The sequence below is a fragment of the Lepisma saccharinum genome, chromosome 27, assembly GCF_977018435.1.
Source record: "Lepisma saccharinum chromosome 27, izLepSacc3.1, whole genome shotgun sequence".
In the NCBI taxonomy this organism is placed as follows: Eukaryota; Metazoa; Arthropoda; class Insecta; order Zygentoma; family Lepismatidae; genus Lepisma; species Lepisma saccharinum.
In genome coordinates this window covers 34,841,117-34,857,081 of record NC_139255.1, presented here as the reverse complement: position 1 = coordinate 34,857,081, position 15,965 = coordinate 34,841,117, and the positions used below count along the sequence as shown (strand labels likewise).

At 41.0% G+C, this 15,965-nt stretch overlaps 1 protein-coding gene across 1 annotated transcript in view; it reads right to left on the bottom strand.

Annotated features, from left to right (window-relative positions):
- Positions 1–15,113, bottom strand: part of LOC145980361 (long-chain fatty acid transport protein 4-like) — a 133,590-nt gene extending 118,477 nt beyond the window's left edge. The window contains exon 1 of the mRNA XM_083113416.1: positions 14,851–15,113. Coding sequence (XP_082969542.1) covers positions 14,851–15,020 — 170 coding nt within the window. The 5' untranslated portion in view covers positions 15,021–15,113. The remainder of the gene's footprint in view (positions 1–14,850) is intronic.
- Between the last annotated feature and the right edge of the window lie 852 nt (positions 15,114–15,965).

Genomic DNA, 15,965 nt, shown 5'->3' with positions numbered 1-15,965 from the left:
CGTGCCCGGGGGAGAGGGGGTTGGTGGGGGTCATTTTGGCCCAGACTTCTTTAAGAAAAAGAGCGTCAAAGGCAAGAAAAGATGGTTGACTAGTAAAAAAAAAGTATATGTAAGCCCCCTTTCAAAAATCCTGTGCACGCCACTGCCTGTGAATGACATATTTCTTTATTAACGCGGTGTTAAACCTTCATTTTTGAATATATTGTGTTATAAATAGTTTCTTACTGGACTGAAGGAGAATAAGATTTAAGTCTGGCGAGTAAGCTGACCAGTAAGGGGGTTGAAGAGTTCCTGCACAACGTTCCGCAAATCAAGCCTCTTGGTGGTTGTTTACACAAACTTTTCTAACGGAAAAAATGTGTCCTTTGTATCCTCCCCTCCCTCCCTTCAACCAATGACATACCCACGCGCCTTTTGCAACCTGATAAGAACCTATTGAAGATTATGCAATTCACATAACGTGCTTTCTTCATTGTTGTCAACGCGATAGTTAAGATTTGTTTTATCGAATTTCAAAGTACGTATTTCTCCTTTAAACAAGCATCAAAACTTTATCTACGTTATCTTCAGGTTCTTATCGCACTTTTTAGTACAGATTTATTTAAAAACTGTATCACCTAGAACAAAGTTATCTTTATTCAGAGTGCTTTTCGTCGAAGCTTTGACCAGTTTGTACAAATACCTTTATCATTATTATTATTATTTGCGATACAAAAATACTGCAAGTTAGAATGATTTCTAAACACACAAACATGAAACAGAAATTTTCTTTACAAAACGAAGCAAAGTAAAGGAAAATCTGTTCTTTGCCTATTCCATTATGATCTCCTGAATTGTGTTCGGTTCTTTTACTACCGTTAACCCATTTCTGTCTTGGGGGATTTTAGTTTTGTTGAAACATTGAATCGTTCAATTCATTAGTGAAAATAAACAGATCTTATCTGAAACGGAACCTTCGCTCATCATAAAATTAGATTTTAATAATAAACTTTACTTTTACGAGGGACTTCTAAAACAGTGAATCACAACTTTTTTAAAAAAGAAATCTCACGTATTTACATGTGTGACCTTGGAACGTTTGATTATGGAATGAATTTAAAATATTTGCTCATTACCTGTCATTTTCATATCATGGTATCAATTTATAAAAGCACTAATGGCGAAGTAGTTAACGCTGCCGCTATGTAACCGAGAAGTTTCGTAATTATGCGTTTTTTGGTGGTGAGGCAAACAATGGTTCTGTTCTTATATCAAAACTGTATTCTGATTGGCCTATGTGCGCAGAAACAACACTATTTATACCACATTTTATTAATAATTAAGTGTTTGGAATTATTTTTATTGTGAAACTTTGCTTATACACATAGGCTACACAGCATGATACTTTTTTTTTTTATTTTGAAAATTGTCTCGTGTTTTATGATTTAAATGACCATTCTGGTTTTATAGTGTAAAAGCTGCAAATAAATATATTTTCGTAGGCAGTTGGACCGAGTGCGTTCGAAGCCCTCTTTAGTGTTGATTCTGCATGCTGTACAACAGCTGTAACTATTTATCCACAATTCTCTGTTTTTCTTTTCTGAAATGGTAGGTACACTCTGTCCCAGCTATCTCTGGAGTAGGCGAACGAAAACAAGTCTGCGCAAGTAGTGACGCGAGACGGCTCCACCAATTAACACGTGAGAGGAACGGGATTGCGTGGAGGGGGAAGCGAATGCAGTTAGCAGCCTTCAAGAAGCGTGTACTGCTTCGCTCTGCCGACTTGATTTCCCTCCCTTCTCTGCAGCTATGCGCGTCTTTACTCCAGAGATAGTTGGGACAGCTCCCCAAGGAGCTTGGTAGAAGTAAAATTTCATTGATTGAATTGAAATTTTTGTTTTATGTCCACTTTATGCACAAAAAGACTAAACTACAGTTTAAAGTGGTATCCGAACCACTGTGCCATGTGCCTCTCCATGTGAATCGAACCCGAGACTCCTTGCTTACAAGGCGACGACGTCACAACTACGCCATCGGGGATGCCCCAAGTAGTAAAAATTGAGGCACCCTTTCTTATTGTTAATCCTATCTCTGTATGTCAAGCAAATCCGTGAAAAATTTTCAAGATAGTTTAGTTTGACTCATCTTTTTACGTATGCTGCTTTTTTATAGAAATAAATAGAATATTGAATACTGAACTAATTTAGTTAAGTTTAGTCGTGTTTGTTTTAAAATCAAATATAATTACTTATGCATCACCCATTCAGAACTAACAACCTTAATCCGTGAGTTTTCGATTTTTATCTTGATATGTTTCCCGATATTATATATATATATAAGTTTGTTTTAATATTTATATTTTACGTCTTAGACTATTCTAACGAAATAACAATAAATCCGCTTCCGTAATAGAATTATCGATTCGAACTTTACCAGAAAGGATAGGAGCAGATCAAGGTAAATGTTCCTGCACCAACAAACCTTCCGGTTTAGAATCACCCGAGAGTGATCCTAATTTCTGTTGCGATGCAGAAACCATCGATATCAATTTTGGAAACATAGTCGAACAATTATCTTTCACAGTTCCCTTTCCATTAATGGGCAAGTATGAAAGGGTCGTGGGTTCCGTTAATCTAACGGAATTTAAAGAAAGTAGCCACCGAAACGTTCACATTCTCACAGGGCCTGTTAAAATTACATTGGCACGTGTCAATAGCAATATCATTGCACAGTTATATTCTGTTCAGCGTAGACACGCACGGGGGGCAATTCTCCCCCTAATATTTCCACTTAGAAATTTAGATCAGAGGACCTTATCGCCATTAATAAACACCACTGTGTTCTTTCAAAAAAAGATGAAGCATTTTCAAGCCGATTAAAGTTTCAAGCAACGAGGGGGGAGGGATATTATTTGTTTAATTGGATGTGTCAGTGACATAGCGCTACCCGATGTTGTGGTGGTAACGTCGTCGCCTTGTAATCAAGGGGTCGCGAGTTCGATACCTGCTGCAGGTACATAGTGGTTCGGGTCCCACTTAAAACTGAAGGCCCAGCAGTCCCGGTTAGCCTTTCTGTGCATAAAGTGAACTTAAACTTCAAACGTCAGACACGATTGTAGGTTAGGTAGGCAGTTCATTCCAATGTTGGACCAGTATTTCATATGTTATGCTCTTATGCAATATTTGTAAATAAATGTGCATTCAATTCGCATCGTTATCATCATTAGCAGACGTAATTGAAGTTCTTGCATTTCAGCCACAGTGGCTCCACAGATAGCAGTCTTTCAATTGTGTGCCTGTGAAGCAAGAGATGTTTCATTTTTTTCATAGCTGGAGATATTATCTATGATCAAACTTTCCACGGCATAAAAAAAAACAGCTATGACCTTGAGTTGGCACGTAATATGTGAGTGTAAGACACACAAACTATCCCTTGTCATTATTCTAATAAATCAGACGTTCCCAAAGTAAATTTGAGTCGTGAAAGTTCTGAAGTAGAGTCAAGGGAAAAACGATGTAAAATATAAACGAACAGACATTTTTTAAAAATAAATACTTTACGGAAATCCTATTGCCTAATACTTACAAACTTGAACTGAATTCTACAACACTGCTTTTTTTTTATTTTTCACACACAAAAAAAGAACCGATCCCAAATTGATTGATTGGTTTGGTTTATTTTACTTCGCTTTTATGCCAGTTTTGGCTAATCGTGAAGACGAGGCTGGGTGATGATATGTTGAAACTGATAAATGCGAAACTTATCAGAACACCGATGCTCAGCCTGGGATTCGAACCCGGGACCCCTGGCATCGTAGCGCGCTGTGCTAACCACTCCGCCATGGAGGCCGGTATATTCAAAATTGTTAAAGAAAGGAGTGAAATTACTTTTCTTGAGCAACTCAACATTTTAAGTTACAGCGCTTGAACAAACCTTAGGGGGAAACGGAGACGAAAATGGCAGAGCCTTGAAAATATTAGTAAATCTGTACTAGATGTAATTATTTCAAGCCGAATCCGAACCAATAATAATACGAAAACGAATTGATTCCAGTTAGCTGGGTGAAGTAATTAAACACACGTGAACTAGAGTGGGCCAAAGGTTTAGGCTCCTTTTCATTTCGTTATCGTTAAGGATCTACACCGCAAAACTTTGTTTTTTCTCCATATCTTTTTGTGTCGACTGCGCAAAGAGCTTGAACACGAAAAATTACCGCCATTTCCAGATGACACATCATTGTCATTAATTGTATGCAATGTTTTACCGAAATTTTACACAGTAGCTACTAACAATAAACGTACAGTTGGCGCAGGTGTAACGAACGCTACGTGCATTTCCATTCTCCTACGTGATGGGTATTTCCTTGCAGACGACAAACAACTCGGCCGCAAACATGGCGGCGGTGCGAATTCTGACGTCACATGCAACCCACTTATACGGCAGCCATTTTCGCAGCTACACTAGCGCTACCGTGGTGATTGTTGATTAGAATGTGAATAAGTGACGCATAACTGTCGGATAAACACCTTACTGCAAATTCAGGGTGACAGTTATCCTGGCTTTCAGAGTTTCATATAACGCTGTTATGCAGGCACGAGGCACCAATAGCGAATTGTTGTGTGGCATTCATATCCACATGGACTCAATTACCTAGAGTCAGCGTGTCACTGCCAGAATCATGACAAGCAGGCGACTGTCAATTCTCTGCAATTGACCGAAAGGCACTTCTGCCATTTCACATTGCCAAGAGACAAACAAGATCGTGCAAATGGTGACGTCATGTTTGTTAGATCAGGTCGACTATTTGAATTGCAGTCGCATACTCGACAATTTGCTTGGGAGAATGTCAGACTGCAACCAATGACAATTCGCTTCATACTATATTCAGCATGTTTTTGTACAAGAGCAAAACATTACCAATTGTTCCCGGCTTGTCAACAGTAATCCGGAAGGTGGCGCCATGAGAGAGGAACAAGAAGAGAAGAACCTGCAAATATGACGATGGCGGGTCGCGCAACTTTGTAACAATTATTATTACCGAAACTGAAGAGAGAAAAATTCAACATCACACTTCGAAATCTAATAGGACGATTCCTCTCGACGCAACCTTCTTTCCACTTCGGCTATTTTACGTCGTTTTTATACCTCTACGTCTGGAAGGAGAAAATGAATGTCAACTTAAAATGATTTATTTGACATGTATAATTGTACTTCACTCACAGTTAATGTTAATTATTATAGCGGCTGAATGACTGTTTTTTTTAGGGGAGGCAACATTATTATGATAGAAAGTATGCCTAACATGACTGACTGAAAAAAAAAATATTGCTTGGCCCTTCCTGCCTGACCCTTGGTGGTCAGCACAACGAACCCCCAGTCATTATTGTAGGTTTCCATGACCGGGTTACGATACTCATCCATAGCTCCCCAACAGGGCCGGATTAACCTATGGGCAACTGGGGCAATTGTCCCTGGGTCCCCACCAACAGGAAGCTGTGAAGCGCCTCCATCAAAAAAACTGTTAACCAGCTGGCTATGCTTGTGAAAAATTACATAAGAAGTTGTATTTTAAAAATAAAATAACTTCAATATTGTCGTATGTCTACACTCTTCTGGATCCAATTGTAGCACAGCTCTCAGTCGATATGTTGTATTGTAGATATATGAAGCTCAGTATACCTACTTACTTTATGCCATGGATTGATTTGGCACACTTATTCAAACAATCAATTCTCAGATACGATGAAGATAATAAATACTCCTACAAAGTACATCACTTTCTTTCGTTAATAACATCAAAAATGAAAATTAGTGTAAACAGGCTTCGTGCTGCCATGGGACAGAATCGCTTATCCAATCTTTTTTTATTAAGCATTGAACATGAACTTCTTCGTGAATTGGACTTCGATGATATAGTAGATGAATTTTCGGCGAAAAAGGCAAGAAAAGTGTGTCTACTATAAGTGTTAAGCCTTTGGGAATTTTCTTGAAGAAAGTGTAGTTACTACAATTTCCACAATGAACCTGTCGGTAATTGTCCAGTAGATGGACCGTGCATATGTAGTGACATATTTACTCTTAATTGTAAATAATATCATTTATAATAAATTATGTACGTAACTACAGTCTACTGCTCAGTTCTCTGTTTCCGTCTGAACCCCCTTAGTATTTACTATATATTGTAGTTACGGTGTTCACTCTTCATAATATACTGTAGACATTTAGACGCAGAATTTTACTGCTGCTATAATGCTACAATATTCGTCCTGTAACCTTATTTTACTGTGCTATTCTCCCTGCAAACCTATCTGCGATATGTTCGATTGTGAATGACTACTAATTCTAAAATCAGGTCTACCATTTCAACTGCTGAAAATTGCTGGTTAACATATTGAGCTAACATAGCTCCTAGTAAAAAATAATTTTAAAATAGGGGCCCCCACCACAAAACATTTTGCCCAGGGTCCTCCACAAACCTTGACACGGCACTGCTCCCTAATGTCCTCGCGCTGGTGGGTTGCCACATGTCCATGCACAGGCAGAAATCTTAGGAGAAAAGTCGGTGCGCTTGCTTCGAGGAGGCTCTGGTGCGTTAGACCGCACGGTAGAACATTTCCCATACAAGCTGAGGAATATTTCACGGATAAATAAGTCCAATCTAGTCTAGGAGGTAAGAATATCGTCGCTCTGAAGCAGAATACGCCTATATTGACTATCGAGTATATTTTCTGAGAAGAATCTCGACAGAGAACGAGAGAAATAAATGGAAACCAGTGACAGAAAAATAAATATACACGTATATATGACAGTTAAAGCAAGAAATGTATTCCACGGGGGTGGGGCAATTAACCCCCTCTTTTTGTGGGCGCCCATGGAAGGGGCACCGTTTACCAATGTAGCTGTAGTTCCACTCGAATTCGAATCTTATCTGATTTGAGTTGTTGGTAACGAAAGCACTGTACAGTCACAGACACTTCTGTTGTACAGTCACGGCCACTGCCGGGTTGTAATGAATACACTGACTTTCAATGGAATCGTTACAACCCGGCAGTTTTCGTGACTGTACAACTAATAGGCTTTTAATAAGTGAAAAGTTACTAAATAATAATAAATATTCCTTGGGGCACACACACACACACACACACACACACCCACACCCACCACACACATTCAGAATTATCTTATTGTAAAATATATATTTTTAATATGCGTAAAACGACTCCCTTTAACCGCCAATTCGAAGTCAGGTCTGGCTATGGGCCCGTTGCAATCAGTGATTTGCATCTACGCGTAAACAACGTTAGTTTACATTCTACACGTACACTATTATATACACGTAGATTACGTAATCTATGTAAACAACATGGCGAAAGGTGATAACTTAGCAAAGGGCGCCGTGGAAGTAAAACAAAATAATACTGCGTATCAGTTGTTGATGTGTGAGAAGAACCTTTCATACGCTACCTTCCAAATTCGAACAATTTCTCACCTAGGAAGAAACCTAAGATAGGAAATATTATAGTGTTTTATGGGAAAAAGACCACTCTTGCCTCACGACTGCCATCTGTTGTTGTTTTTTGCATACTATTTATCTTCTTCCATAGTTGATAATAGAAGAGAAGATAAATTTTGTTGTAAATAGGATTAGTTTAATTTCTTTAGGAACCAATAGAGTTGAAAATGTCACTTTCCTTTCATGAAACCCTTGAAAATTAATTTTAATGCACTTTAGATTACGTGTAGACAACGCATGTAGACGTAAACTTACAGTCTACGGCACATCACTGGTTGCAATGTTATCCCTGGCAAAAGAAAATTATTTTTTATCCCTGCCAGGGATATTTATATATCTCAAAGAAAATAGGATTGAAACCACGCACATAGTACACCATTTCTTAACTACTATGTAACGAACACAATTGAAAAACCATTCATGTGCTCATCGAAGATTTCCCTAACGCAAAGTAGACAGCCTTGTGAATTAAAGAAAGACATCGTTCTCAAAACTGATAGACCTCACCGAGGCAACAGCAGCCTGTTTACACTTACGTTTTCATGGCACGGTGCTGGTATTTTACACGTATTAAAGTGCCACAAGATACTTGTAGGTTGGTTAGATGGACATTGAGTTTGAACTTGGCGATATAAATTTCGTCAAGTTTTCCGTGTTACTACCGTGCGTCCATTTCGATCTTCAGCCGAGACATCGGGAGAAGCGTGGCGGGCGGCGCTGACGGAGATACCGACATTTGCGGCCTGTAATGCCCGCTTATTTTTATGGACATATGCAGACATTTATATCAATATTGCAAAACGAGCACTAACCTGTGTTATAAGAGTTGTTCAAACTGATATCCACCAAGTGCCAAGTGTGTAGACTTTCGGGGAGAGTACGTTGAATAGCCTGAAACTTTCGTGCCTGTACCTAAAGTCCTTCTAGGTCGGGCCGAGAACTTATCAGCCCCCCTCGTAACGTGAACCTTGCGGCTGGCATTCCAATCCTCTTACTGACACAACACACATACACACTGCAATAACACAAACAAGTAACGGCAAGTAACCAATAATAACACTCTTGCGCACAGTACGAAATTAACACGCTCTTGGATTACATCTGCTCGCCACTATATTCACAGCACTGTCATGAAGGAACAAAAAACTCGAGCTCGGAGATTTCGGATTGCAAGGAAGCTCACGAACACCATTGACTTTTAACGGTTTCGTCTACAGCGTAATCTTGATACAGTGTTGCACATTCGAAACCTCCAAACGATCCCCATCGGCACAAAACTCTTTCAAGGATATAAACTTAAGCAGGACGTTACTGGTCAAAACTATGATTAAAATGTTTTATTATCTGTGGCTCTTAACATCGTTTCTAAAGTGTATTTTTTTGTGTATATAAGGACAGAACTTGGATGAATTACAGATGATAAATTATAACACTGGTTAGTGCTCGTTTTGCAATATTTATATAAATGTCTGCATATGTCCATAATAATAAGCGGGCATTACAGGCCGCAAATGTCGGCATCTCCGTCAGCGCCGCCCGCCACGCTTCTCCCGATCTCTTGGCTGAATATCGAAATGGACGCACTGTAGTTCGATAGCTCATTATATATACAGGGTGTTTCGTAAGTTCGTTTACAACGCTTGGGAGGTGATTGTACGAGTGAAAATAAGGTGGAAAGTTCATGTAACAAAATTCCGGAAACTGCTTTGTTGCCGAATTATTGACGTTTGAAAACGTGGGAAAATGATTTTCCGAAGTGAATAATGGCCAAACGGGTGGAGAGAAGTCGTCGGTGTTGGGCGGTCCACTAAGAAATTGGATACGCTCTTGTCAAAAAATCACACGGCAATGTTGTGCAATGTCGGCGCAAGGGATTTCCCAAAGGATGCGAACGAAGATGTTGACGGGAGTGGGGTGGGTGTGCGTTCTGCGTGAGCTGGTATCGACGAACATTAGCATGTGTTGAATGGCACCAAAAAACAAAGAAAATTTCCTGAGCGAAGAGCACCATGACGTAAAAACGAAAAAAAATGAACTGTCATAGGTTGCATACCCTGAAGGGCACACAGTGTGCTTAATGGAGATGTGAAGGGAACCTAATCACAGACGCCTTTCAAAGTGTCGACCATGTACTTTCAAGCAGAGGCGACAGCGGCGAATCAAGGATTGTCTAGTGCGACCCAACAACCCCGGCGTTTCTGCTATCGATGCTGCAGCTACATTGATACGGGCAACGATGTCCTCGGCTGACACGACAGGTGTTTCGTAAAGGAGGCGTTTCATCTCTCCCCAGAGGAAGAAATCCAGGGGCGTAATATCAGGCGATCGAGGTGGCCATGGCAGTCCCTCCCCTGCCAATGCACTGGTTGTGGAATACGGTATTGAGGAAATGGCGCAAATTCCGATCGAAATGTGGGGGTGCACCGTCATGTTGAAACCACAGTCTATGTCTCAGTGCCAAGGGCACGTCCTCTAGTAGTTCAGGCAAAACCTCACTGAGGAATGCTTGATAAGTGGGTCCACATAGGCGAACAGGGAGAATGTACGGTCCAATCAAATGGTCATACAGTATCCCGCACCACACATTCACTGTAAATCTGTGCTGATGATGTGCCACTAGCAGTGCATGTGAATTTCATGTTCCCAGACATGACTGTTTTTACTATTGAACACAACATTTTTTGTGAAGATAGCCTCATCAGTCCATAGTACCGTATTCTGAAAATTGGGGATAGTTTCAATTTGATGAACAAACCATTGGCAAAAGTCCTCACGTGGGTCAAAGACCCGAGGTAAAAGTGCTTGCACTTTCTTCAATTTGTACGGGTGCATCCCCTCTTCTGCCAGGACTCGCCACACATTCACATGGGAGGTGTTTCGTTCGTGGGCTAGTGCGCGCATACTGGTGCCTGGATGATCCATCACTGCAGTTAGCATATCTTCCACAAACCGTCGTGCTCGCACACTTCGCGGTCGTCCAACTTCTCGACGAGGTGGCAACACTGATCCTGTTTCCCGAAGTCGAGTGTCTACAGTTTGAAATAAGGTGTGCGATGGTAACACCCTATTTGGAAAACGTGCCCCATACATACGCCTTGCAGCAAGGCTATTACCTCCAGCCTCTCCATAAATCAGATGCATGTCCGCCAGCTCTTGGGACGTGTATGCAGCCATCCCTTACACCAGGCTACAAGTGTTTATGGCCGTTAACACTAGTACACTTCACAGAACAGAACACGATGGGCTGTGGCTAAGAATTAACACGTAACACTGCTAGGTCAAATGTTTGCCCAACACTACTGTCGAAGAACCTCACGTCTTTCCATTCAACCGTGAATGTTTAACAACCTGCTGCTGGCACAGCACCTGGAGCACGAATGGCACAGACACCTGCGCTCCTTCATGAGGAAACCTACACTGTTGGCGCCCCTAGCGGGAAGGTGGTACTTAATGTCAGATCACATGGACACCCATCTGCCCTTCAGGGTATGACAGTTCATTTTTTTCGTTTTTACGGCATGGTGCTCTTCGCTCAGGAAATTTTCTTTGTTTTTTGGTGCCATTCAATACATGCCGATTTTCGTCGATACCAGCTCATGCAGAACGCACCCCCACACCCGTCAACATCTTCGTTCGCGTCCTTTGGGAAATGGGAAATCCCTTGTTCCGACATTGCACAACATTGCCGTGTGATTTTTTGACAAAAGCGTACCCAATTTCTTAGTTGACCGCCCAACACCGACGACTTCTCTCCACCAGTTTTGCCATTATTCACTTCGGAAAATCATTTTCCCACGTTTTCAAACGTCAATAACTCGGCAACAAAGCAGTTTCCGGAATTTCGTTACATGAACTTTCCACCTTATTTTCACTCGTACAATCACCTCCCAAGCGTTGTAAACGAACTTACGAAACACCCTGTATATATATATATATCAGGCGCGGTTGGCCCTATAGCGCACAGGATCAGTGAACCCCCACTTATAATGTACGGTATTTACCTCGAGAATGGACAATAATCAATGTCTTTACCTTTTGACAATTTTTAGCTAAATTTCTACACAAGAAGTCATGTATTTGTGTCCGTAACACGGCAAATTCTTTTGCTGAGAAAGAGAAAGCGCGAATCGGGCTCCCTCGTGCAGACCCTCAGCTGAACCCCTACAGGAGAAATCCTGCCATGGTGAAGGTTCGGGCGGCAGGCAGAAGCTCGGGGTAGCTATATGTGGAAAATACAACATGGAAAAGGATATTGAGGAACCTCGATCTCCAACCAACGGTCATGCGCAGTTCGTGCTCTCTCAGAAGCCACAGCAGAAGCCAGAGGGCACAGCATCGTCCTCGCTGCCAGTGAGACCCAGCTGGTTCCTCCCTTCCAGTGTTGCCCTGTGAGGTTTAAGTTTGGAACGCATTCGTTACATATTTAATCTTCTCTGTTGAATAATTTTTGTGCCGAACTTCTTGGCATAAATGCAAAATTGTGGATTAGTAGAAATGAATGAAAGCTGGAATCAGACACGATGAATTAAAATATAAGAATTACATTACTAAAATATCTCGTGCATGCATTCAGACTTTTTCCTTAAAGATGGAAACACTTCGGATATGTGAAAGTAAAAGAATGCCGCGATCTTAGACAAGAAAGGAAGACGTGACAAACCCTGTCTGTGTCACTGTTTCAAGTTTATAAGTTTTCTAAGTGCTTGGATAGTTGTTGCAAAGTAGGCCTCCCCGATGGCGCAGTGGTAGCGTCGTCGCCTTGTAATCAAGGGGTCCCGGGTTCGATACCCGGTGGAGGCACATAGTGGTTCGGATCCAACTTTAAACTGTAGGTCCAGTCCCGATTAGCCTTACTGTGCATAAAATGGACTTAAAACACCAAACTCAAACCAAGTTGTTGCAAAGTATTGGTTTTCCAAAGGATGGACTATGCTACGCCATTTGATGCAGTGTAGGTGTTGCTGTCTGCGCAGGTAAGAAATGGCCGCTAAAATGCATACAATTAACGGAAACAAACTTTCTCGTATGTTGAAAGAAAATAAGAGATAATGCGTGTGCTGGTCGACCAACTCCAAATTTGAAAAAAGAAGAAAAAAATGAGTTGTAGCGTTGCAATGATAGGGTCTCAGGTTTCTGGTACGCACATGCCATTGGTTGCCATTTCCCTTTAATAATTGTATAACCATTGTGATTATTCGTTTTATAATTGCAGGAAAAACTATTTATTATCCACGCATTTCAGTCACAGTAATTTATGATAATTATTATGAAACTCTGCTATGTAACCTCATTCTATGAAAAAATTATGTACCAATCTTTCAAGCCCCACCCCCCGATCCCTTTGTTTCGCGAAGAAAGTATTTGCGGAAACTGAATGTGTGTCATATGACTTCGGTGAACTCCCAGGAAAATAATGCCTGATATATATATATATATATATATATATATATATATATATATATATATATATATATATAGGGTGTCTCAAAAGTAATAGCGCAAACTGACACAGGTGAAAGCACACGATAAAAGAAGCACAAAAAGTATCAGTAAACATGGGTTTTCGAGATTATCGCGAATGTATGGTTACAAGCCGCCACTGACTTCATTGTTTGTAAACGTCGTCCTAGTTGGTAAATTGCTAATAATACAGTAAGAAAAGTGACTCCCACAGTACGATTAGACTGTGAACTGATTGTATCCATCCTGTTTGATTACAGCGCCACCTCTCGGAAATGTTCGGTTTTGTAAACAAAGAGCAAACCTCGGACCTCGCAAGGAGTAAAGCACTCGGTGTTTACAAAATGCAATCAGTGACGGCTTGTAACCACACATTATTAGCATTTTACCAACTAGGATGACGTTTACAAACAACGAAGTCAATGTCGGCTTGTAATCATACATTCGCGATTATCTCGGAAACGGCTCGTTTGCAGACCCATGTTTACTGAGACTCTTTTGCTTCTAAGAGAATTCCCTGACATTCGCTACGAGACTCGGCGGCAAGCGGCCCGGTGTCAGCGCTTGTCTTTCCCGGTTTAAGGGGTCCGCGACAGTCGCTAGAGTCGGCTATTAAAATTACAGTTTTCATATTGTGTACTAACCTTGACTACAGAAGATGTTGAAAATGATGTCCCTCTGCTGCAACACATTCCTGGCATCTCCGAAGGAAATTGGCATTTACACGTGCAAGTTCGTCTACTGTAATTCTCCCGATTTCTCGTACAATACTCTCTTTTAACTCACGGATGGTGTGCGGATTGTCTTTGTATACTTTATTTATTAGATTTTCCCATAAATAGAAATCGCAGGCTGACAATTTTAGCGGCTCTAAATGCTGTGGTTTTTGAAACACCCGTTTCTTGTGAGAGGCGACGGATAGATTTCCGAGGAGACTGTTCTAACCTTTGTCCTATCTCATCGAGTTTTTCCTCAGTAAGTACACGTGGGTTTTCTTTCCATTTTGATTCAGAACTGACCCTGTTACTCTAAACTTTTTTACGAGGTTTAATATAGTGGTCCTATGTGGAACGGGAACATCAGGAAATTTCGTTGCAAAACGTCGTCGCACTTCTCCACAATTCCTCTTTCGGAAGTAACACTCGACAAGATAAACCCTTTCTTGTAATGTAAACTTTTGTGGTGCCATATTAAGCCACAATCTTCAACACACAGACACGACACAACACAACGTCCGAGGGAGGATTATAGGCCTACTGGCGTCAGTCTGCAACGTCAACAGAAAGGGAAATAGAGCGAAGGCAGAGAAAGCGACAAAAACAGACTGTTGCGTGCGACTGTCGCGGTACCCGTTCACCGGGAAAGACAAGCGCTGACTCCGGGCCGCATGCCGCCGAGTCTCTTAGAGAATGTCAGGGATTGCTCTGTATTATCGTGCGCTTTCACCTGTGCCAGTTTGCGCTATTACTTATGAGACACCCTATATATATATATACTAATTGTTTCTAAATTACGTGTAAATGTTATCATAATATTTAATGTCCTAGGTTAGAATATGTTTTAAGGTACTTAGAACCGTTTCCTAACTAGTAACATATACACATTTGCATATCCAAACAACTTCCCGAAAGGAAATCACAAATACGCCGCTGTGCCCCCCAGCAAGAATCTTAATTCGCAGTGCAAATAATGCTAAGGGTGTAAGGGCGGGGTGTTATGAAAATATTCAAGGTACCACTGTACTTTATGACACTGTCGATTCTCAGTGAACTTTATAAATAACATATTTTTGCAATAATTTAGCTGTCATTGTTGAATATTGCATTCTGAACGAGCTTCGATTTTTCGGTACATGCTGTGAGAATGCGTTATTAATAGAATAAAAGTAATGTACTCACGTTATATCGCGACGAAATGTCTTGTGAATTATACGAATCCATTTGTAGCGTTGGCCAGTTACAATGTAACTAAAAGCTGCCACCAAATAAACTTGAAACGCAGTTCGGAATCCCAGCAAAAACCAGACACCTGTTGCAGTTAACGCAAGCCTTGCGACGGAGCTATTCATTTGGAACTGCGTTGTTTACTACCGCACAGCGCTGCGACACTCCCCAGAACAGTCCTGACGCGTCAAACTTTCTGTAGACCTTTCACTACGGCACTCCGGAATGATTATGATTGCGGAAAGAGGCATTCCCTCTACCACGGAGCACTTGGCCACGCTCGCGCGCGTATTACGTCACCAACCGTGGTCGGGGGAAGAGGATGCAAGATATTTAGGCTTCTTCTCCCTGTTGTGGACGTGGTTCATGCTTTTTTTCTGTACTGTCTCAGAGGGAAAGTGATTGATGACAGTTGGCAAACTTGCCCAGAGCCAGGGGTGCCCACAAGGGGAAAATATGTCGCAGACTGTGCCATCGAAATTAATGTTGTTTTTTTTCCTTTAAAGTAATATAAAATTTAACATTTATATATTTCCTGAAATATACGAGGGTTATCCAGAAAAAAAATGAACGTTTTGGTGTAAAACACAAACGGTAGATGATGTGTTAAAAAAGGTATGGTACAGAAACTACATATCTTACTCTACTTTTCCACATATTCGCCATACCCATTCAAGCCGTTAGGTGAACCATATTTAATCCATTGGATGAAAAAAAAATGATATCGAGGGGAGCAATTGCCCCTCTCCCCTGCAGGTGCTCTTGGCCGTCTGGAAGAAATAATGCAAGAATGATGTGAAAACTAATTCCATCTTGAGTATCCTTTTGTCCTGCTACTCTTAGATTCTACTACTCTTGCTTTCTTTTACCTCAATGTTTGCCCCCCTAGATTTGATTTCTGTCCAAGGTTGGGGATGGGCAATGCCCATTGCCAGGGGCGCCGACTTGCCAAAATTATTGGGAGGCTCTGATCACTGAAATAAATTAATGAATGACTTTAAGTTTTGGCTTCAGTGTTCGGAATCTCATAAAAGCCCATGAATTCCTAAAAAATATCAAAATTTTTATTC